Genomic DNA, 25,545 nt, shown 5'->3' with positions numbered 1-25,545 from the left:
TCATGCCAAACACAGGATGTTGAGTCTTTCTTATGTATAGAAAGTTATCACTCTCTTTTGTTAAAACCTTCAATAATAAAAAAAAAAAAAGCCTCCCTCCCCCCTCAATAAACTTCTTAAGATAATATAGCATAGAAATACTAATATCTCCTTTGTCACCACAATGGATGCTTAGACATATATAAATTAATCCTAAAATGACATCTCAGTTAAGTCTAAATGAATTAAATTTATCAACCCAGCTTTATTTAATGAATCTTATCATTACCAAGAGAGAAGAATAAGTCCTTTAATATTTAGGAAAAATGTTATACTTTCATTCTATTTAGAAAACTTTATGATGGATCATCGTGCTTCAATCAGTAACTTTATTTCACAAATAACTAATTTTGTATCTCAGCATGTGCCAGTAGTGGGGAGTCATTTTTTCCCGTGTTATAAGTGTTCGATTCAACCTGAGTATTTTGAAGAAATGAAGAATTGGTACTGTCAGCAACCCATCAACACATTTAGTAGTACACAATTTGATGTTTCTGCATTATATCATGCTTTGTTGCATGAAAACAGAGAATCTAGAATAGGATGCCTCATACGAATGAGTGAGACATTTCTGGGAGAATTGATGCAGCAGTGCAATGCAGCTAATAGTGTACAAAGTCGAGACATGCTACAGATAGCTTTAGATATCTTGAAGGACAGGTAAGAAATACTTTAAACATAAATTTCAAAATATTTGAACCAACCATTTCTTCATAAAAATTACACTGGGTATATAACAGTTTAACAAACACTAATTTCAACCATTGAGAAGCTTATTACAATGTCCTTCAATACATATCATAAATAAAACATTTAGCCGATTTTACAGAGTTATCCCCCCTACAGTGTTAGGTACATATTAATTACACAAATTATATAAAAGTTTGGTTTGAAAACAATAAAAAAAACAACAAACAACATAATACACAAATAAATCACAAATTAAGTCTGTTGGGTGGTATGGACTGTCTGGTGCTTCTTCTTAAAATGAGTGGAGGTGCTGGTAAGGGTAGGATGACTTCCTGGTGTACTACAGGTGGTATAGGTTGGACTGCTTGGTGTAGTGGTTGATGTTGAGGAGGGTTAATAAGCTGTCTTATATGGGGGATGAAGTTTCTTAAAGCTGGTATGGCGTTTAGTAAAAGTCTATGTATTCGGTTTAAAACCACCAATACACTAATCATGGTGAAGATTAGAACTTGAAATTGCTCTACAAGAAAATTAAAAAAAAATACAAATTTTATAAATTGTTACTACTTAAATTGTACCAGGCTTTATTATAGAGTTCATCTTCTGAGTTTGAAATATTATTAGAATGTCTTTTCCTCCAAACAATAAATCCACCTATTAGAAAGAATATCACTGTAAGAAAAAAAAAAAAAAAAAGAGTTAAAAGCAGTGATATTGAAATTACAATTTAAATTAATAATTAATTCTTTTATCTTAATAAAACTTATATTTAGGGGCAGTAAAATCACAGGTACCAATAAGAATGTATAACCAGATATTCCTATCTATGAGTTGTAGCTCTGTTTCTAAGTTGTCTTCTAGCCAAGACACTGCTGAGTTAACGTTGCGACCTCCTTCACACCAAAAACTAATTTCTCTATGCTGCTGAAGAAATTTTTGTTTTTGTATTTTGGCCCCAATGCTATCACTCAAAAGAACTGGTTTGTACTTTTGTGGCCCTTCTGGTGTTGGAATTGGCCTGCTAGCGCTCTTTTTTCAGCTTTATCAATGACATACAGGTAGGTTGTTTTCTTTTAAAGACTTTGTAACAATAATAAGCTTCCGGATTATCACCCGAAATGCGAGCCCAGACGTTTATTTTAATTTAATAATTTATAAATATGAAACAAGACAAAGGAAAAAATATTAATATGAACAACGGGGAAGATAAATAAGACAAAAAAAAAAAAAAAAATTCAAGACAAAAATCAAAAATGGCGGTCAATATGAAATATATTTATGATTTTTTGTGTTTTGGGAAAAACTGGATTAATACAAGTTTTGTTTTGTTTGTCTCAATGTGTATGTATATGTGCTGTACAAGTTTTATACAATGTGCATTAAATAAGATGCCAAACTTAAAACAATTTCTCTAAATTTCTCTCGTAAAATTTTCACTTCCACTTCTTTCAAGCCTCACTTCCAAGTCTTTTCAATCCATGCACCATTCTGTTCTGTTCTGTTCGAGAAAATCCCTCCTTCAAAGGAGCACTTCGCACAATGACGAATAATGTTTATATATATAATTATATGTACCTAAAAAGACATACTACGTACGCCTCGTGAGATGAGTGTTGGTCACTGTCAAAGACCCTTACGCTTGCTTGGCGGAAGGTTTTTAATAATACGGGACCGTAGTCCATGTAGAGCAAAGCAAAGCTTCCTTGTGATGTATTCTACAGTGTAGCAGAAATCCATGCATTTACATTTACAACCACAAGCACAAATAAAGCTACTAGGGTCTAATATAAAGTTAGTGTCTAGTGTGATGTTACTATGGATACTACATTTCATGCACACATCAATACTACCAATAAAATTATCTAATTCTTGTAGATAAGGTGAACGGATTTCATGCAGAGCTGGACAATCCATAAGGATATGATCGATTGTTTCTGGCTTACCCTTGCATAATAGGCATGTTGGATCAACTGTGTTTTGGTTGAAGGCAGCTTTGTTGCTTTGTAAATAGTAAGTACCTGTCAACAGTTTCAACTTCGTCGGTAATCTACTAATATCTTGAGAAGAGGTATTTACGCTGGCTAAGCTTGGATGTGGTCTATTCCATAGCAGATTATTGGTGGATAAGAAGCGAAGCGATGAGTATAGACGAGCGGAAGATGTAGTTTGAGCTCTGTAATAATTGTCTACAGCCTTTTTTACTATTGATTTCCAGCGCTCCTTGCTGTATGGGTTATCAAGAATATCCTGTGCTGATGGGAGTTCATAAATGGCAAGGAGATTTCGAAGCTTTCCAAACCAGCTAGAAGAGGAAAATCCAACTAAAGCAAGTTGTCTTACCGCAAGGTCTTTTTCCACGGATGAATCCATATTGCAGATTTTATTGAATGTGGTGAGGGCTGATTTATGAATTGTCCCAATAATAGGAATAGCTCCCGCAAGTGTATATATTGCAACATCTGCTGTATTTGTTGGCATGGATAGAATTTGCTTTAATGATTTTCGGTAAAATACTTCTATATTATCTAGTTGTTTCTTATCTGGGAGGAGAATTTCTAAGCCGTATGTTAACACCGGTAGAACGTATGTATGAAATATATGAAGACTTGTTGTAGGGTTAAGTCCATTTTTGCCATGGAGTCCTGCGCCCATCAGGCTATACATACTTCTTCTTGCTTTCGATATGTTTTCATTTATGTGAGAGGTGATGGTCTTCTTAAAGTTAGCATTGTGTTTAATACCCAGGTGTACCGCTGAGTCTGGTTGAATAATTGCCTGCTCATTAATTGAGAAGTCTTGGAGAGAACTGGCGCTACTGTTACTGCCTTTGTTTTTTAAGACGACGCTCTTAGTAGGTTGAAGAACATATTTTTCGTGTTTGCTGTAATTTTCCACCGTTGAGATCATTACTTGGAGTTCTGTTGGCGAGTTTGCTACCAAGGCAATATCATCGGCACATGTTGGTGCTCCACAGTAGATGTCTCCAATATATTTTCCTAACCCGATTTTTCAGTTTTTTTTCCTTATGAATCGTCTGCGCATGTGCACGCAATCAACAGTTAATTAAAAATAAAAAGGCGGGAGATTATGATTGTATCAAAAAACAATACGAAAAAAGAATAAATATGAAAGAATTGAGATGTTGCTATATGATCTTCAACAATAGTATAACTCGAAAAAAAAAAGAAGGGGGGAATGGAAACATATAATAAGAAAATATTAGGTACAAGGCAATGGCACTCAAAAAAAAAAAAATCAAACGTTTTGGGGTTGGTTTTTTTTTTACAATGTAGCTGCTTTAGATAAAGATTTTAAGTTAAGAAACCCAAAAATAAAGCAGATGACATATTATCATAGTATAGTTTCTAGAGATTCATCAACACGTTGTTTTGTTGTTAAGCGCATTTTTGTTTGCGCACCACATAAACAATTTGGAATAGAGTTGTTATGCGAAACCTAAAAATGAGGTGGTTATCCCTCCTTTAGTCCCACCCCATACTTCAAAGTGTAATATTATTGGTTTAGATAATATTAGCTAGAAAAATGAAATAAATATAAAAGTGTGTATTTTTCGTTTACAAGTCAGTACTTCTAACCTTTGTTTAGAAATATATTTACAAACGATTAAGTGTTATCAGAATGGCGGCCGAAAATGTGCAGTTTACCCAGTCTGTTACTTCAACTGGCAAGACAGAGTACAAGACCCAATTCGGGAGAGGGAAAGTCCTTTCCTTTAAAAAGTCCGCCAGAGGGCTTTTTTATTTAGATTTAGCGACATCTAATGGTGCGGTGAAGCTGAATTTAGGCTTAGACGAGTTAGACGATCTTTTTACCTTGAGGGGGCACCTAGAGTCCCTAACGGCATACTTTCCACAGGTAAGACTATTTTCTTTCTTTTTGTTTTTACATGAGATTCACGTGTAGGAGTTTTCTTTAAAAACCGAGGTAATTAAAGATTATACCCTTTGAGGGTTTTTTTTTCTCTCTGTTTGTATGCGCTTACCGTAAACAACAGGAAGGTTTTAAGTATTGTCTACTACCGTTTATCTTTCTGTTTATCTATCTACCTCGCTTTTGTTAGAGGAGATATTGGTGTTCACGTTTGCCTTTCTTTTTAACCAATTTAATGCAACAATTGAATAACATAAAACGAAGATGTGGTATGATTGTTTATAAGATAACTCTTCACAAGAGACCAAATGATACAGAAATTGTCAACTTTTGGTCACCTTGCAACCATCAACAATAAGCAAAACCCATACCTCATAGTCAGCTATAAATAGCTTCAAAATGATAAATGTAAAACAAACATCCGAGAGAGAAAAAAGATAACAACCTAATTTATACACAAAAGAATGAGCGAAAAACAATATGTACACCATCAACACCTCTCGCAAGTATATAAAACTTTCTTCATAACATTTGAGTTTGAGTTTGAGTTTTATTTTATTTTTCTTGTTTTAGCCGCTCCCCCAGCCGCAGGAGCAGGTTATTCTGAAAGAAAATGTAGTGCCGGTTTATACACCACCACCACCACCACCACCACCAGCACCACCAGATGGGAGCATTTTTCCAGACGATGCAATAACGATGTGGTGTGACTAGTGAGGCGTTTAAAGGAATAACATTTTCAAAATTTCATTACGGACATAATACAAACAAACTGAGACGGTTAGTTTTTTAAGAATATTTATTAAATACTATCACTAATATGTGTCTATCTTATAATGTCCATAGGCATAGCTTTCAATTGGGTTCTTCCAGTAACGTTTATCATCAAAACTACACAGTCCTTTTTTCACAACGGTATCCATGAACAGTTCATGATTTTTACTTCTAATGCATGTCATTGAATTGGTGGTCGTAGTTTCTTCATTTAAACATTTCTTATACATTTCATGTCGGAGAGTCTGTTTTATTTCAGTTTTTGAAATGCCTTTCGCCACTTTTTTTTCCTTTTCGCATGTGATACCTTCTGTAGAGGTCTGGTTATACAAAAGGCTGTACATTTTAGGTCTCAAGCCAACGAATTCTTTTAAAGGAACACCTGAAAAGATGTTTTGAGGTACATGAGAAAAAACAAAATTGAACAAAACATTCTGAAGGAAAAGCAAAATTGAACAAAACATTTTGAAGGAAAAGCAAAATTGAACAAAACATTCTGAAGGAAAAACAAAATTGAACAAAACATTTTGAAGGAAAAGCAAAATTGAACAAAACATTTTGAAGGAAAAGCAAAATTGAACAAAACATTTTGAAGGAAAAACAAAATTGAACAAAACATTTTGAAGGAAAAGCAAAATTGAACAAAACATTTTGAAGGAAAAGCAAAATTGAACAAAACATTTTGAAGGAAAAGCAAAATTGAACAAAACATTTTGAAGGAAAAGCAAAATTGAACAAAACATTTTGAAGGAAAAACAAAATTGAACAAAACATTTTGAAGGAAAAGCAAAATTGAACAAAACATTTTGAAGGAAAAGCAAAATTCAACAAAACATTTTGAGGGAAAAGCAAAATTGAACAAAACATTCTGAAGGAAAAACAAAATTGAACAAAACATTTTGAAGGAAAAGCAAAATTGAACAAAACATTTTGAAGGAAAAGCAAAATTGAATAGAAAGTTTATGTTAAACTTTAGAGAGAGATGTTTGTTTGAAAGAACTCACCACCAAGCTCATCTTTAAATTTCCCAACGACTTTCTTATATTTGCTGGAAAAGAGATGTTTCGTTTTGTCGAATGAGCCGTAGTTGGAGGTATCGAATAGGTCTTTGATAGGTTTCATGTCTTCATATACATCATCAGTCAGAATCTCATAACACAACGAATCTAAAATGAATTCAGAAATGTTAGCACAATACCAAAGAGGAATCACTTCCTTTATTCTACTTATACAAAGGAGAAAACAATGAGAAATATTAGAAATTTAAAAGAAACAATGGCTTTTACTGTAACAAACAAACAAACAAACAAACAAAAATATCATACCTGTATCTGTAAACAGCAAGTTGATCTTGTCACCGTACTGAGGCTTCATCACCTTGTAATGAAATTCATACATCAGTCTCTTTGAAAGGTCTAAAATAGCTTGTCCGGCATAGATGGGTTTGTTGAGAGTTAGGTTGATCTGTTGGTTGTGTACTCCAACGAGGTCTTCATTGAAAATTTGACAGCATAGAAACGACGGTTGAGCTACTAACTTTTTTAGTTTTTCTTCCGAGGCTGAATTGATTAGTCTTAGATTCATCCTAGCACGCAAATTTTCCATACATTTACCAAAAACACTGAAAAAGTAGGAATACTTTTAGATAAGTACTATAGAAGCCGACACAAAAACCACAAAACATAATTAAATCAATGTGGGTAATGCAACAATGAGACAACAAGCAAACTCGAGATCTTGACAACACTTTAAAATCTTACACATTTAAAAATAACATAGATATAGGAAGATGTGGTGTGAGTGCCAATGAGACAACTCTCCATTCAAATAACAATTAAAAAAAAAAGTAAACCATAATAGGTCAATGTACGGCCTTCAACACGGAGCATTGGCTCACACTGAACAACAAGCTATAAAGAGCCCCAAAAGTGTAAAACCATTCAAACGGGAAAACCAACAGTCTAATCTATATATAAAAAAAAAAAAAAACAACAAGAAACATACCTATTACACATCAGTTTGAAAAAGTCCTTCTCAAAGTCGTTGTTTGCCTGTTTTCTCATGTTGGTGTTGAATTCTATGTAGGTTTTAAGCCATGCCTTTTGTTGAAATCCTAATACTCTATGTATTTTAGTTATTTTCATTCCAAGTTCTGTATAAAGTTGTAAATTTTGATAATGCACCACATAGTTTGTCTTTTTCTTCAGAGTTGGAATTAATTTTCGGGTTTTAATCCTAGGTTTAACCTGTTCTACACTGTCTTTATTTTTTACGGTATTGAGCTTTTCCCACAATCCAGTACTGTATTTCGAAAGATCTTTGTCTTCAATGAGTAGATGTTCGGGTGCCAGAGGATAATCGTTATGTTTGTTGTGGAGATGTTCGGGATATTCTATGTCTACTTCTAAAATGTAGCCTTCTTTTGCGTCTGACTCGACTTTCTGTAACTCAAAATGACTAATTTCATCTTCATTTAAAAAATGGAAAAAACCATAAGGCAATGGCTGAGACATTGCCCAACCGTACAAATTGTTAGCATCTAGATACATGATGTGTTTTTTCACATCTGATTCATTAAAGTCCTCAACATATTGATGATTAGCTCGACTGTATTTTTTGGTAACCATACTGACCCCACCTCGTGTTCCAAGCTCTATCATGTTGTACATGAGGGGATCAGTAATTAAGTCCAGGCAGACACCACTCATTTTCAATGCTGCTTGCCATGCTAAACCTGGACTCGTGAAAAAGTGACTAGCATCCAACTTGTAATATTCAAGGGTCATGTCACGGAATCGTTCGAAAACATCTGCTAAGAGTAGTGTATCTGTTAATACATACAAATTGTGAAAATCCCCTAAGGTTTTCATTTTGAACGTGTTCCAGACCTTTTGAGCGTGTTCATACTTTTCATCAGAAATAGCTTCTTTGGTTAAGGAATTATAAAAAGCCGCTTTTGGAGGGAGAGCTGTCTCTTCAAATCTTTCAGAACAATTTACATAATCATAACAGTATTCGTTTTTCTGTAGCAAAAGTTTAGCGTGTTCGTCATTGGGGAAAGCTTTTCGAAATTGTTTGAAATTTTTAAAACCGTCTGCCGCTAAATTGGCAATTAACGTCTCCAAAGAGCTACTCATGCACTGGTATGTGTCTAAAAACCTCAGCTGTCCAACAGAAAAGGACACATATTTCTCCATATTGTTTGGTATACATGTTAATTTTTTGTCCTTGAATTTACCAGCTTCCGACAGCAAAAGGTGTGCATCAAAGTTCCGCAAATTATGAAAATAGACCGGAATGAAATTTGGACTTTTCAAACTCAAGTTGCATCTCTGACAGGCTGCCCCTCTGTAATTGCTATACTTTGGTGATTTGTTATCTTCGTTTATACCTAAATGGTCGTGGTCACGAACTTTGATTATTTTGTCTGAAAATGGTTGATTGCATACATAACAGTTTGTAGCATTTTGAAATTGAGTTTCGGTTTCCACACTCATAATTAACTCCTCATAACTGTTCCTCAATATATCGTTTATGTATTCTTCCTCTGTAAATATATTTTCAAAAAAGTGTCCGACTGCGTCCTCTCCTCTGTACACAACGGCTGGCTTGGAATATCTATCATTTGAACTAACCACAACGTAGGAGTAACCACATGGAACAAATTTTGTTTTATGTGTTGTTGACGATTGAGTTGGGTCTGGTTGACAAGTATCCATCTTTTTTGCAAAGCATTCAAAGTCTGCATAGATGACAAAAGGAACACGCATTTGTTTATGAAAGTCTTTAAATTCTAGAATGGCTTCTCCTTCTTTTGGATAAGTCACTTTTTGAAAATCAAACTTATTACAATATAGTCTGTGTTCATTTAATAAGTCTTGTCTTATGAATCCGTGAAGACATCTTCTACAGTAAAACCGTTTGGTGTGAAATTTAGTCATTGATCCAAGGAAACGATCTAAATTTTTGATCCAACAGTAGTGAGTTTCCCCGTTCTGTGATAAATACAATAAATCGATCTCCCTATCTACATTTTCTAACTTTGTTAAATATAGAGGGAACACTTCTTCGTTTTGAAAGCCAAAAACATTGATTGAAATATTGTTTTGTTTCTCAAATTTCTCCATTTTTGTTAAAGACACAGGATATTCAATATCATTCATGTTCAATTCATTTTCGTGTGCCGTATAATGTGACTTCCGATATGGATTATATTCCATCGGATGTAGGGCTGCCAGTACAGACCATAGGAAACACTTTTGGTCATCATTTCTAATGTTGATAATTCCACCAGTGGCCTTAATTTTGTGTGGTAATTCCATATAATTTGAACCAGCTATGGGTGAGTATGGTAAAGTATGTACTTCGAGGCATATAACTTTATTCATTATCCAGTTAGATCCTTTGTTGATAAATTCTTCCATTACTCTGTTAATCGTTTGGAAAGCTTCATTTAAACTATGATCATTACTCTCATTCTGAAGAGATATGTAACTTTTGCTGCGGAAATGTGGGTGAGTCTTTTCTTGTTGTCCATCATCAATATCTCGAACCATCTCCACTCGAGCATTTACATACCATTTGACATTTTTTTGTTTCTTTTGTTGAGATACTATTATTTCTTCAACATCAGTTTTCGTATTAGCCAAAAAACGTAATAAATCATATTTTTCATCACCAATAGGCATAAGGTCTACACGATTCACTGATTTGTTAATGGCGCTTTTCTTAAAACGAAACCGTTTACGTTTTATCTGACTGACTACTGGCTCCTCCGTTTTAGGCATTCTACCTCCTGTTTGGTTTAACGGATGATGGTTGGCAACATGGGTGAATAAAGAATCAACATCATCAAAGGAGACATCACAGTGTCTACATGTAAGTTGCTTAGATAATTGTTTATCTTGTTTGTTTATTGTGTGCTGTCTAGAACACTTATTACCATGTTTGACTAAATTATGTTTTTGTGTAAACGATTTCCCACACGTTAAACACTGAATTCTGGTAAAATGTGAATTCATATGTCTCTTCAAATTTCTGTTGTATTTGAAAGTTTTACCACAAATATCACAATTTAACTTTGGTCTTTTGACATCAGCATTTTCAGCACATGATTTCCTACGTTTGAGATTATTCTCAACCTCTATGGCTGTCTCCACCAACATACCATCATCAGATTCGTTAAAATGTAAATCATTGGTATGAACACCGTGGTGAGCCATGTTTTTCACTTTACACCAAATGATAACAGCTACCTAATTTCCTCAATTTAAATACACGTAACGATGTCACGTGACATCTAAATTTGAAACGATAACCAGTTCATCTTTGGTTTTTGTTTACTTTTCTCTTGCAGCATTGTTTTAAGAGGCATAGCGATATATGGTTTATTTTCCTCGTCTTGTGTAATTTTTCTCTTTTTGTTTGACTTCTTCAATTTTTCAGGTTGAAAGTCCTCTACTGACTGTTTACTTTCTAAGTCATCGATGTTTTCTGGTTTATCTTTCGGCTGATCTTGATCTCGATTTTCTCTTTTTTCTGGCAATGTCTCTGGATTTTTTAATTGTTCATACCTTAGTTTAGGGATCAGAATCAGTTCGCGAGACATAACGGAGATATGCCTGTAGGAAAATAGGAAGCAGTCCTCTTATTTTTAATAAATATAATCTTCTCTGTTTATATGCTACTCCTTTGGAAACAATTTTACGTATGAGCTTCCTTTTCTTGGTCAGCAAAGTTTTATCGACACTTGAAATGGGGCAAACTCCTTGCATCACATTGTATATTATTTCAATCAACCATTCCAACTGTTTCTTGTTTAGTGATTTAATCGCTTGAGAAATTTGTTTTACAGTAGCATTCAAAAGAAAATGTACTAAATAGTCCTTCATTCTGTAGAGTGATATACGATAGGTGTCTGTCCAACTCCACGATCTGTTGTCAACTGATATGTTTTGTCTGTATGTGGATTTAAATCAATAATTAATGGGCGATAGGCTACAGATGTCGCCTTCTTGTATGCATCTAGAAAGTATTTAGACTGTCCGGGGAAAATCTGCCTACCAAGAGTTTGAATTTGTAACTGATCTCTATAATTCCGAAATTAAACAAAGTAATGGCAATTGAGGGAGGCTGTTCTCATGGCTTTGCCTTTACAATACAAGTTATGTAGAATCTGAATCAAAGTGATTGAGTTATGGTGAATTCCTACAGTTAAGAGATGAATCAGTTCTTTACTATCCGCAGATTCCACCATCAGGTCATCTAAAACAAGAACCTTATGCCCTTGTAAAGTCCCCCATTCTGATAAAACATCCATAAAGGGGAAACCTTGAAAAAATGCAATGTTTGGTATTGCTGATTTCATTTCATCGAAAACTGACTGCCAAATACTGTAACAGTAAAATATCTTCGACGGTGGTACTTGAAACATACCATCTGCATTTTCAAGAAGGTTTTTGGTGTACATTGTTTTTCCCGAATTTGACGGACCAACAATGAATATTGATGTTGGACTCTGAAATTTGAGCAAACTTTCCTTCTCCCACCAGTCAACCATGCTGTTCAAGTGAAATAATAAAAATAGCTAAGAGACAAACTGTTTTATACGTAAAAAAAAAAGAGAGACAACAACATATAAGCATTAATTTTTTATTTTGATACAAGATTGATTCATGACATTACACACATTGTTCACACAGCAATGAAACCGATTGTCAATAAAACTGTACACAAAATTGTCATTCAATTGATAGTCTTCTGAAAACACATCTGTTATCTGTTGCATGGTAAATCCTCTCACACGACACATTAAATAAAACAAACAATATTGTCCACACACAACTGTGCCATCACCTTGTAGTCTTTTCTCGTTTGATTGTATGTATGCATAATTCCGCATGAATTTGTTAAAATAAATAATGAGTTCTTTTTCTGAATACCCAAAAGAGTCAAATACTTCAAGACTGTTCTTTCTATTACAGAAAAATGCTACCCAATGTCTTCCTGGTAAGCCTGCAACATCTGTATTGGCTATCACACCCATTCCTGGTGGTAAATGAACTTGAGACAGTTCATCAGATGAGAATACACCAAGAACAGATCGTTGTAAGTCAACGTCTGAAACAATGGCACACTTGAGCTGGTAAGTATTCATTCTAAAATGATGTTTCTTTCCAAATTTATTTCAAAATAAGCTGGAAACTCTGCATACACAACACACGTGGACGCTTTCGCTAGAGGTGTCTTGAAATTGACTTCTAGAGAACAAGTTCCTTGTTTCACTAAGTTTAAGTACTGTCCCTCGTCGCTGAAATTTGGTTCTATTTCAAAACAATATAAAGCATTTCCTCCTGCTATATCATTTCTACTCAACTGATTTCCACTGTCTCTCATCCACTTGTTAGTCACTTCAAACATACTATTAAAAGCAGGTAGTATAGCTCGACTCGTGGCTTCATAGTTTAACTGCATAATATTCCCACCTACAGGAACTTGGTTCAGTTTGAGCGTTATTTGACTAAGGTTGAAATGTTGAAAGTTGAATGGATTTAACGTATATGAACCACTAGAACTAGCGGACTCTGTAAAAGCTATAACGCAACGAGTCGGTCGGAGTCCGTTGAACAAATTATTGTAATTGAAACTAAGACTCCCAGCAGGTATAGAAATAAGGCGCACTTCTGTTCTGGTATAGGGATATCTAGCATTTGTTGTTTGTAGTTTCTGCGCATGTGCCATAATGACAGCAGGGTTTAAACGTATTTTGCACACTTTTAACACTATGTCATCGATGATGACTTGAAAATTTGGATCTTTTTCACTTGTCATCAAAGCAAACTCAGGTCTTGAACGGTAAAGTTTAACATTAATAGCTACTTGGTTCAGCATGTATCTGTCCAGACTGCATAAATCATGAAATAACGGACCTTCTAAATCACACACTTGGCTTTGAGTAAAATACTGTGCGCGATCGAATAAGGAAGAATTGCTGCCATTTTCTACATCACTATCATCAAAATGTCCTGGTTGATCTTTTTTCCATAACTGGCTAGTCAGCTGAGATTTTTTTGCTTCAGATCCAAAAGATAACAGAGTTTGTATCATTGCCTTGTATGGATAATGTGTGGTAGTTGATGTCACCAACTTATTTTGTAATGTTATATCAATCTGTGAGAACATAGAATGTAGAAAATTGTTAACTGGACCAACATACTCAGTAGGTTTTAGACTGTCTCCATTGATATGTTTTATTCTCGCTTTTACATATAATTTTGTTTTTCTCAAATCTATATACTCTAGTGAATTTTGGGCTGCAATGTTAAATTCTATTGGTGCAGTTCCAGTTAGCTGTGCTGTTGACCTATGCTCATCATAATACACTGAATCAATCGCTGTCTGTGTTGGTGGCAATGAAAACAGATCCAAACCACTTGGTTGAGCTTCTTGGAAGCCATCTAACGATAAAGCAGCCATTTACTTGAATATGTCTTTGAAGGTTTTCACAGAGCTTTGCAGTTTTTTCTTGTTGGTTTTCTTCTTCGTATGTCTCTTCTTGTTTGTTGTTTTGGTTGTCTTTCTTGACTTTTTGTGCTTAGTCAATTTTTTGGTGGTTTTACTGGGCTTTTTGGAGGTCTTGCCTGTTCGACGTCTTTTGGTAGAATTGGTATCATAACCAGATGGCTTTCTTTTTAATGTCTTTTTCTCTCTTTCAACCATGTCCTTGGCCATTTCATCCGTTTGATGGACGGGGGAGACAAGTTGAATTTTTACTTTCTCATCAGAAGGGGTTTTGGTTGGTATGCCGATTGGTGTAATGGATGACCTTGAGGTTCCAATTAGAGACCCACCTCCGATTTGTTTTTGACCTTTGTTAGTTTTGTGGTGACCTTTTCTGTCTAGCTTCTCATAATAATTAATCCAGCTTCCTACATTTGGCACATACATCTTGTTCATTTTTAAAAGAATGGAAACGATTTGAAGTGTAGTGTTACCGTTGCAGGAATATCTAAAAATGAAGCTAGATTGTTGTCACCATCAGTTATATAGATATCAATATTATAGAGGTCATTTATTTTTACAGGAACATAATGCGGCACTTCGAAAATGTTTGACCAGTTTCCCATAGAGGCTGCACTTAACCTTCGAAGAAGTGGCTTTTGTTCTCCATCGACAATAGATTCACCACAAATATTAGAATACAGGTAAATGGCTTCTGATTTAGATATGCTACTTGAAATGTCTGCTTCAACTAAGGCAACTCTCCAATTTCCATTTAAAAACACAGGTGAATTCAGTTGAGAAGAAAAAGTATATGCTTTGTTGTTTGGAAAATAGTTCAGAGATTTTTCACTATTGAATGTAATGTAGATGCTCATCTTTAGGAATCATTTGGATCTGTGATATCCTCTTCATTCAACCACTGATTATATTTATTTGGCCACCCTTCAAACTTAACTAACCACTGAACCCGTCCATTTCTCTTACGTTTTCGAATTTTTTTTTCTACATACCACATAACATCTTCATCCTTGTTCACTTTAACCATCTCTGATTCATAAAATAATCCTTTTATGGAAGTTCCATCATACTCCTTTATTCTATAAACCGGTATAGCCTGCATTCGAAATCTTCGGCTAACTTTAAAAATTTCTCTTGTGAAATGTTCATCATATGAACGGTCAAATAGCATAGAAATGTAAGAAATACGAACGAAGTCATTAGCCTTAAAGTGGTATGATCGAGGCTTTTTTGATGTTATTTTCTTTGGTTTTAAATACATATATGCCCATATATCTGCTTCGTTTGTTTTGCTGACGTCTTTTGGTTGGATATTGTTCAAGCTTCTATGTGGAGTAGAATTGTATACTTTAACGATATCTTGAAGTACATCCAAGTACTTATGATTTCTCCTCTCTGTGAAGTATCGATACATCATATTTTTCACAGTCTTGATAACTCTTTCTGCGTAGTTAGCCTTTGTTTCTGAATTCTGTGTGGTGAAATATTGTATACCTTCATTTTTCAGATATGATTTCATTATGTTGTTGTTAAATTCTTTTCCTTTATCAGTTCGAATCTTTTTACATTTTCTGTTACCGGCTAAAATTTTCTTCATTGCCTCGACTACAACTTTCGCTGATTTATTTTTCAGAACCTGAATCCACAGATACTTTGAAAAGATATCCACGACGACTAATAGGTATCGAAACTGATCGTTTTCACTTGCAATGTTTGACATATCAGCGAGGTCCATGTCCCACTGATCATCAATTCCAGATACAATTACACGTGCACGACGAAAAGAATGACGGAGTTCCTTTCTTAAAATGTAACTGTCTTGACTTCGTAATAGTCTTTTTATCCTGGATCGTCCAACATTAGTGATTCCTTTGGATTTTAATATCCTGTATATTTTTTCGGGACCTACATGTGTGTTTTTATATGTGTTTGATATTAAATCATTTATTCTATCTTGTGTGTTCATCTTGGATTTTTTTTCATTCTATGAAAGGTAAGACCTGTTCCCTCTGTATTTAAGGCTGATAGTCTTGGTTTGGTATCTCTACTGAAGTAAAGTTTTGAAAGCGAGAAGGAATTTAAATTTTACTGACTCTTTCTTCAATTGAGATACCTAACCAATATGCACTTTGTGACAATATAATAAAAAGACAAAAAAAAACAAAAAAACAAAACAAAATACAAGTAACTAACTTTTATTGAAATATCATTAGAAACAGTTCAAGCTTCTCATTGTTCGTCTAGTAAATGCAACAGAGGCTTAATCAGGAGTGGTATTAATTTGTGATACACTAACAGTACTCGTCTTTTCCTGCTTACACTAATTCTTCCACTGGCTAAAAACTGAATAGTTTTCCGAAACTCTCGAAGTTTTCGTCTATGTACTATACTAATCATAAGTGTTGCATGATAAATTTTATATGCAATGTGTGAAATGGTTTGAATTTGATCATCGGAACTCTCCGCAATCAATTCTTTTCTTCTTCGGGGTCTATCATAGTAAAGTTCTTTCAGGAAGGTTGAGTTTTCAAAAATACGCCTGTTCATGATGAGTGTTTCACATCGAATGATAACTAAGGTGTGTTTTACATTAATTTAATGCGTCTGTGAATCTTTCTTCCAACAACACCAATCGTTTGCACCAGTTTAACACATTTTTAGTACTTGGTTTATGTAGAATGCACCAATCATTTAATGTAGATAAAAAGTCATTTTTATAGTCATCTGGTACATCCATGAGCTTCACTTGATTGGACATCTTCCGAACCATGTCCTTCTCTGCTATCTGTTTATAAACAATATCGAAATAAGTTTCTAAATGTTTCATTTTTGTCCACATTAAACAAGTGTGTTGAATCTGACTCGGGTGGTTTACTTCACACCCATAACAATGTTCTTTCACAATATCCGGTAAACAGTTTAAGACCATCCTAGCATACAAATATTTAAGTGTGTGATGCATAAGTTTCTCGGCTTTTTCAAATGTTGTATCCATAGTGTCTGCTCTCTACAACAATCAATCTGTAAATGAACGGAATTTGAGGATCTTCTTATAGTGAATCTCATTCATTACGTAACATTCTTATTTCATAAGTATGTTGGATAAGGTTTTACTAGATACCATCTTTGTAAATAAACAATTTGGATCCCATTTTATATGTTCCGTTTCGATATCGTCTTCTTTAGTCCACTTTTTTAGAGTAATGTCACAATAAAAACATGTCACTCTATCTCCTATATCGGTGTAAAAAAAACCATTATGAGCTAGATCTTCTGGCTTTTGTTTAATCTGATCCGGCCAATTTGTGTATGTTTGCATTCTATTTGTGAAATACATCATATTCAGATGGGCTGGTTTGAAACGGAGGATGTCTGAAAAGTAACATCCCGAGTCTGTTTCTAAATCCATGATTAATAAGTAAAGACTAACATTTACTTATATACCACCACCACCTGAAGTCTCTACAATTTGTTTAATTAAATCGTACTTCCAGTCTTCAACCTCTAATTCAACAATGTCATAAAGCTGCTTTAATTCTATGAATCTACTCAAACCATACTTAAATAATAAGATATATATCTGCCCCTTTTTTGTTGATAACAAAACTTGGTAATGTAACCTCAGAATTTTCATTTTAAAATTATTAACAACATATACCATCAAAAATAAATATAGTAACATAAAAAATGGATGCCGCTCACTTAAATAAAAAATTTAGACAAGCAAAAAACAACACAAAATTCTGCAATGTGGACAACATGGGTGACACACGTACCCTGGTTACCAACCAATGTTGCTTTACCTTACAACGTGGAAAACAAAATGGACGACAAACATATCCCTGGTTACCCACCAATGTTGCTTTACCTTGAAACGTGGAAAAACAAAATGGACGACAAACATACCCTGGTTACCAACCAATGTTGCTTTACCTTGGTCAAAAGTATGATACGTGGACCAAACATTCCACCATCACTAGCACAATGTTTACTTTGCTCTACCTGCTCTACCTGCTCTACTGTTTTCTTATCCCTATTATACTACTACTCTAGATGTATGTTGCTCGTTTAAAGGTTATACGCATCCATGGTATACGTAATAAAGTCCGTATATAATGTGAACATGCAGTACTTAGCACAGAAACTCTGGGGCAGTTTATATGATACAATAGTAAAACACAAATTGTCAGTGTGTTATGATCCTATAGTAGTTTAAAGTCTTTAATATATGCTATTAAAAGTGTTGAAATGTTTGTAAAAAGCCCATTAATACAACTTGTGTAAAATTGTGTCTAATAATTTAAATCGCTTATGGACAAACATGATTGTGTTAAAATTAGTCATCATAAAAAACACAGAGATATACATTTTCTACCCTGTAATTGATATATTAAATGAATAATGTTTTTTCTAAATGTCAATCAATAAAAAAAAAACGAAACGTTACACGTCTCCATCAAATTATTAAACGAATATCCTATTAAGATCTATTAAAAATCCACCAACATTTATGTGTAGCGCTGAATACCATTTTGGTTTTAAGGAAAAATACTAATTTAAAGATGTTGGAAAATATTCCATTCTCTGTTCCATGGTTTTTTTTCTTTCTAAAATTCAATGAGAAACATGTTTTCCACATCGTCTGTTTTAATCATTAAAACATAACAAGAGCTGGTGATATGATTAGACCCAAAAACGGCAGTCATAAGCACCTTAGCTCACAATAATACTTTTATGATCATCTGCATCAGAGAAGCCATAGGTCTCTGTCTGCACATATACTGCCCTACTAAGTATACCCTTGGTTTTACGATTCCATATTGCAGAAACTATTCCTGTAACCTTCATAAATACTGTGATGTAGTACGATACACCAAAGGTTGAACAAAATGTTTGGTAGGAAATATCAGCACAGTAAAATATATTTTTTCTAAATGTTATTATTGTATTAACTGGCCAATATTTGCATAAACAAGCCAGTTTGTGAGTGCATCAAGTAATACTAGTACTGAAAATGTGTTTACACACATTGTTGAAGGATGTGTGGGAACCTATAGTACAGTAATTCATGTCTATGTCATTTGGTCTCTAATGGAGAGTTGAAGGCTGTGTGGGAACCTATAGTACAGTAATTCATGTCTATGTCATTTGGTCTCTAATGGAGAGTTGAAGGCTGTGTGGGAACCTATAGTACAGTAATTCATGTCTATGTCATTTTGTCTCTAATGGAGAGTTGAAGGCTGTGTGGGAACCTATAGTACAGTAATTTATGTCTATGTCATTTGGTCTCTAATGGAGAGTTGAAGGCTGTGTGGGAACCTATAGTACAGTAATTCATGTCTATGTCATTTGGTCTCTAATGGAGAGTTGAAGGCTGTGTGGGAACCTATAGTACAGTAATTCATGTCTATGTCATTTTGTCTCTAATGGAGAGTTGAAGGCTGTGTGGGAACCTATAGTACAGTAATTTATGTCTATGTCATTTGGTCTCTAATGGAGAGTTGAAGGCTGTGTGGGAACCTATATAGTACAGTAATTCATGTCTATGTCATTTGGTCTCTAATGGAGAGTTGAAGGCTGTGTGGGAACCTATAGTACAGTAATTCATGTCTATGTCATTTGGTCTCTAATGGAGAGTTGAATGCTGTGTGGGAACCTATAGTACAGTAATTCATGTCTATGTCATTTGGTCTCTAATGGAGAGTTGAAGGCTGTGTGGGAACCTATAGTACAGTAATTCATGTCTATGTCATTGGGTCTCTAATGGAGAGTTGAAAGCTGTGTGGGAACCTATAGTACAGAAATTCATGTCTATGTCATTTGGTCTCTAATGGAGAGTTGTCTCATTTGTGAACATCTCATTTCAATATTAATCATTTATAAAAGTTGGTGCAGCATTAATTAATTTGTAAAAATTATTAACAGTACACTACTTTGTATGTTCAGATATTTAATTTAGAGGTATTTGTATTTCAAATAAGTTTAGACTTTTGACCTTATAGACATGCATTCATAACTTATTCACAACACACAATCTGGTAGTTAGCAGTAATAAATATACCATCAGTGGAAGTCAATCAATAGATTGATGTACAGTTTATAATAACTAGCTAAGAATATTTCCCTAACTCCTGAAGTGTGAACTTTTCATTGTGCTGAGCCTCATTGGTACTTTGCAATGCACTGTTTCTTTGGTTTTGTTGATTGCTTGTTGGGAAAACTGGCCTCTATTGATAAATTGAATACATCATCAAAATACCTAAAAACAACCTTGAAAACCAGAAAAAAAACTTCTATTCTTTATTGCTAACTGGTGTGGCTCAGCTGTACAAGGTGAATGTGAATGTTATTGATTATTACGGATCATAAAATTACTCATTGAAGGAATGTAACTGATGACATTGTTCACAATTTTAAAACTTTTTTAAAAATCAATAGTGCAAAATAGTATCTAATATTGCTCAAATTCTTTGTTTTTCTTTCTTCTTTCTGATGGACTTTGAAAAGTTTTAATATGCTAATTATTTGTTTAATGCTTATTTTCCTCCTGATATTCCATGGTGATGGAAAAAACAGACTGATCACTTAAAACCATCCTCAAATAGCAGTGAACACAGTGTATTACAACAAACCAGTACATCTATACAATTATATATATAAACACAGTATCAATTTTCAAACTTTTATTATAAAACATGATGAACTATAAAATGGTTTGCAGCCACCATGTTTCCTAAGTAACAATGTATAAACAACCGTAACAAGGTTCTCACAATGTTGTATCATCTGTAAATTATTTCACTATATTCTTATTTAGTTCTCACTTTTGGACTAATGTCAATTCCAAAACAGGAATTTTCTTACAAAATATCATTATTTGTGTATACATTTAGGGACCAGTTGAGAATAAATAGTTAACCCATGTCGTGCATATATCACAGTTCAATTTCTAATCAATAAACTAAAAGTGTTGGACATCTCACGAACGAACAATTAGCTGCAGGTTAGAACATTTTTTATTCTTTGCAAACTGCCATTTGTTTTTGATGTTGAATATTTGTAAGTTGGTCACTTACATATAGATTGTAAACTTTACTTACATTTCTTTTTAAGTGCTGTTACATAAAATGCAATTCTACAAAACTTACACTAAAACTTCATATATATGTTTCTGTCTAAAATATCTCAGGAAATTTACTGAGTCTTGATCAAATTATCTATTTCATTGAACAAATCTTACTAACCCAACTGGAAATGTAATTTAATTGTATATTATAATGTATAAACAAATCATTTAATCATGTTAATAAAAACACCATATTATGCACCAAAATAAACCTTTTAAATATCACATTTTATCTGATATCATTATCTGTCAAGTACATATAACATCTATATATTAGCAGCATTAGGTAAAGGCAGAGACAGAATTGGGACTTGGGATTTCAGGCTAAAAGCTAGTTCATTATTCTTGTTTGTGATGAAGCTGGGATTGTGCAGTGACAAAATTGCTGAATTATAGGAAAAGCGGGTCAAAATTTAACTTAAGCAAATTTATGTGAGAATTAAAAATGAGTTACAGATACATATATATGCTGTGCGAGGTAAATCTATAAAGGAAAATAGAATAGACTACTGGAATGATATTGAATAAAACAGGAATATCTGTAAACACTACTGACTACTCATGCATAAATAGTTCTCAACCAAAGACACAACCTTTATGTTACAAAGGTAAAAAAAAAAACGAAAGTTCGAAAAGTTGGAAAGATAAAGAAGTGTGTATAGAATACTAAGTGGTACTAAGACAACATTCTGCAGTGTGTTTGTCTTCAACATTAGGAATCAGTACATATTCTTTGAATAAAATTATACATGTCAACAAAGACAAGTCAAATGAAAACTGAAATCTTTTATTTTTGATTATGCAATTGATATTTTTTTTTCATTTCTGCCTAACACTTTTATATGCTGTTCAAGTAAACATAAATTTCACATTTGTGATATTAGTAAAACGTAACATAAAATGTATATTCACTTATTCACTTGACCATTTATAGATGTTGATTCCTGTATGAAGACAAACTATGATATTATAATTCAACACAATGTATATAACACTCACACTTTTAGTACAAGACTACATCAGTTATTACTTATATAGTTTACCACAGTTAGATTTATCTTTCCTCAATCATACCTTTTTATAACTTCATGCAACCACTACACTCCAATAAAAACAATAATTCAAATAACTTTGTCTTCAATTTGTGTGTGTAAATTTACTTATATAGCTGTTAAATACTTTCCTAAATAACAACTATTTTATTTGTGAAAGTGATTTTTTATTATTGTTGGTAAAAAGCTGACCAAGCTACATGACCGCAAGCTTTACTAACAACCTTCACCTGAACACATTGGCAATGCTGTTGCTTAGCAACCTACTATTGCACAAATTAAATAAATAATATTGCAAACATATTAGCAATGAGTAACTTATAAGGGCAACATCTCTGCTTTCCATGTGCACTAATACAATTTCCAATTTTTTCTGGGGTAAAATAACACTGGCAGTGCTTATAATGTTCACCTTTTCTGAAACATTTAGAAAAATCTTGTCGTATTTTTACATGTTTTAGCAACTGACATCTGACAAAAAACCATGAACCTAATGAAGAAATATCCATCATGATCTTACGTTGCTTTGATATTTAAACGCTATAAAATCTTCTATTTGATAAAATCCTTGATTTTGTATATAAATCTATGATGAATTTGGCTCAGATCTAGTCCTTTGATGGAATCTGGGAGTAATTTATCTGTTATCCCACTAGTAGGAAACTTAAAGCTGTGTGTGAATACCATTAGACAGTAACCCAGTAATGTCATGGTACTGGGACATTATAATGTCTATCATCCTCTGCTATTAAGGAGATTTGGGACCAGTTACTGTCAGCATCATCTGGGTAGTAGGCTATGAAGTCTTCCTGGCCAAACTGTGACAATCGTAATACCTGGATACGCACACTTAGAGTGTGACCCAGTAAATACATTTCAATCTGAAACACACAAATAAGAAATTTTATTTCTCGTGAGTTGAAAGCTATCAATAAATTTGCCAGTGATACCACATCTTCCCTTAAATGCACACTGACCATGCTGACAAACCACAAATGTAAGAATCAAAAGTAATTCATGTTATTACCTTCAATCTGTTTGTCTATATAATTACTGTAAATTCAGAAATTATTGCATGCATTTATTATTGTGATTTTGCCATTTTAGACTTAAATGTGATTTTAATTTTTACGATTTTGAGAAAAATCCTGATAAATTCATATCAAATATTTCAAAATGCAAGTTTAAATTATTGCGTTTACAACTCAGTCGCATTTTTCGCAATAATAAAAACCTCGCATAATTTGTGAATTTACAGTATATGATTCTAAAACATAGAAAATCATAGGTTGTCTAGAAAACCATTTAGACATGTAACCAATACTGTCACTGTGTGTGTGTGTGTTTTAAGGCTAAAATAACCTACAACTGTGAAAATTCACAGGCATATATCTACTGATCATTTTCTATTTAATTATACTATGGGAATGACTACTTCCAGATCCAGATCCAACCAAAACTCAGGGGAAAAAAAGCAGAAAATTCAGGATTTTTTAAATGACCTTCCATATTCAGTTCAGTTTCACTCAGACTGAAGCAATGAGGTTAAATTTAATAATGTATATGCAGACTACTAAATTATACATTTATCAGATTCCTTGAGTCTCCCAGATCATGAACAAGGACAAACAAACAACAAAACTGTCATATTCAAAGTTACCTGTAAACCTTATTTTATTTAATGCCATGTTGCTAAAGGTTAAGGGTCTTTTTTTGTTGTTTTACATATACATTTCATTAATATTGTGTCATAGATCCAATTCATTCATTGTATGTTTACTTGTTTTGGTAAATATTTCTTTCTGTCCTAAGTCAGGAACCTGTTGCTCAGTAATTGTTGTTCGTTAATGTGGTTTATTAAAGTTTCTTGTTTTTTATATAGACTAGAACTATTGGTTTTCCTGTTTTAATTGTTTTACACTAGTCATTTTGGGGGCTTTTATAGCTTGCTGTTTGGTGTGAGCCAAGGCTCTGTGTTAAAGCCGTACTTTGACCTATAATGGTTTACTTTTACAAATTGTGACTTGGACGGAGAGTTGTCTCATTGGCACTCATACCACATCTTCTTATGTATAACTATTATATATGTGTATTATAGTTTACCTGTTCAATACCAGCATTATTCCCCAGGTTATTTAAATGATTCTTTACAAACATGATAGGTGATTCTGATGTGTCTCTAGCGAACAACAACCATACAAAGATTGGAATATCTTCATCTCGGTCTTGTTTATCTTTTAAATCTAACATGTTCAGTAACATCAGCAGTTTTAGACCTTCCATTAGGTAAAGGTCACATGTAGGATCAGAGTTCAAAAGGTTGATTGTCCAAAGTTCACGGTCAGATTGTGATTCGAAAGACTTGGCTTCTTCAAACTGAAAAAAATAATTTGATGTAAAACAAATTGTGGATTATCTCCCCTTGACCTCAAATAGTTTGTTTACGACATAAAATTCAAGGCTTTTGGGTCATACAGTATATTGTTTATTGAATTAAAGTGAAAAGGTTCAGTACATATGATGATGAATAATATCTCTTCCTGTGATTCCAGATATATTGAAATTTTATTATTGAATTAATAATTTATGACCTGTGATACTAAAGCTATTAAATACATGCATGAACACTAGATGAATTTTACCTTAAATTTTATCTTTACATACACTATATGTGCTGTTTAAAACTATTTTAAGTCACTTCTTAAAATCATTTAATCTTGTCAAAGATTGAATTTATCTGAATCATATTTAACCTAAGAAATCCTACAAGGTCAAGTAAAGTCAATAGTGCATTGTTACAACAGCTGTTCCATCTGATCAATATTAATTATAACATCTGTCTCATGACCTGCTTCAGTCCAACTCTATCAAAAATGCTAAAAGGGGCCATTTGAAGGTTATTTCATACATTTGGTTATCACATAATTTATGATAATCTTGAACCCTCCAAATTATCTTTTCAACAACTAGAGGATATTGTCTTTTAATCGCAAACACTTATTATGTCAAGACAATTTCTTCATTATTTATTAACTTTTATCCAATGACTATCAATTATTCCAATTAAAGTTTATCTTTTGTTTTGTTTACAATGTATAATGCATGGTATTCTTAGATGACTTTTTCTATAAGTAAACTAATGTTAGAAAAAAATAAGCTATTTGATCATGTTGATTACAAAATGGAAGATTTGAAGGAGAAAAAAGTAAAATCACAAAAATACTGAACCTCGAGGAAAATTCTAGAAAGTTAAGTCCATAATTAACCAAATGGCAAAATCAAAAGCTCAAACACACCAAACGAATAGCTATTAAACCACTGTCATATTCCTGACTTAGTACAGGCATTTTGTTATGTAGAAAATGGTGGATTGAACCTGGTTTTATAGCTAGCTAAACCTCTCACTTGTATGACAGTCTAGAAGGAAAAGGATTGTTATGTTTAAATTCTACT

At 33.5% G+C, this 25,545-nt stretch overlaps 1 protein-coding gene and 2 long non-coding RNA genes across 6 annotated transcripts in view; 1 reads left to right on the top strand and 2 right to left on the bottom strand.

Moving 5' to 3' along the window:
• Positions 1-5,300: 5,300 nt before the first annotated feature.
• LOC143082345 (uncharacterized) lies at positions 5,301-7,376 on the bottom strand. The gene is made up of 3 exons (XR_012980354.1): positions 6,720-7,376; positions 6,399-6,560; positions 5,301-5,776 (listed from the first exon to the last, which is right to left on the bottom strand). It is a non-coding gene; the product is annotated as an uncharacterized LOC143082345 (long non-coding RNA).
• Positions 7,377-7,623: 247 nt separating this feature from the next.
• On the top strand, positions 7,624-15,982 carry LOC143082344 (uncharacterized). The gene is made up of 4 exons (XR_012980353.1): positions 7,624-10,272; positions 12,378-12,538; positions 14,477-14,597; positions 15,548-15,982. It is a non-coding gene; the product is annotated as an uncharacterized LOC143082344 (long non-coding RNA).
• A 4,600-nt stretch (positions 15,983-20,582) lies between these two features.
• The window catches only part of LOC143082342 (uncharacterized), a 32,309-nt gene continuing 27,346 nt past the window's right edge, over positions 20,583-25,545 (bottom strand). For all 4 annotated transcript variants that reach the window (XM_076257987.1, XM_076257986.1, XM_076257988.1 and 1 more), the window contains 2 exons: positions 24,196-24,468; positions 20,583-22,973 (listed from right to left, as the gene is read on the bottom strand). In XM_076257987.1, the coding sequence (XP_076114102.1) occupies positions 22,800-22,973; positions 24,196-24,468 (447 nt within the window). In that variant the 3' untranslated portion in view covers positions 20,583-22,799. The remainder of the gene's footprint in view (positions 22,974-24,195; positions 24,469-25,545) is intronic.

This window comes from Mytilus galloprovincialis, chromosome 7 (assembly GCF_965363235.1).
Source record: "Mytilus galloprovincialis chromosome 7, xbMytGall1.hap1.1, whole genome shotgun sequence".
NCBI classification, from domain to species: domain Eukaryota; kingdom Metazoa; phylum Mollusca; class Bivalvia; order Mytilida; family Mytilidae; genus Mytilus; species Mytilus galloprovincialis.
This window is presented reverse-complemented; position numbering and strand designations above follow the sequence as displayed.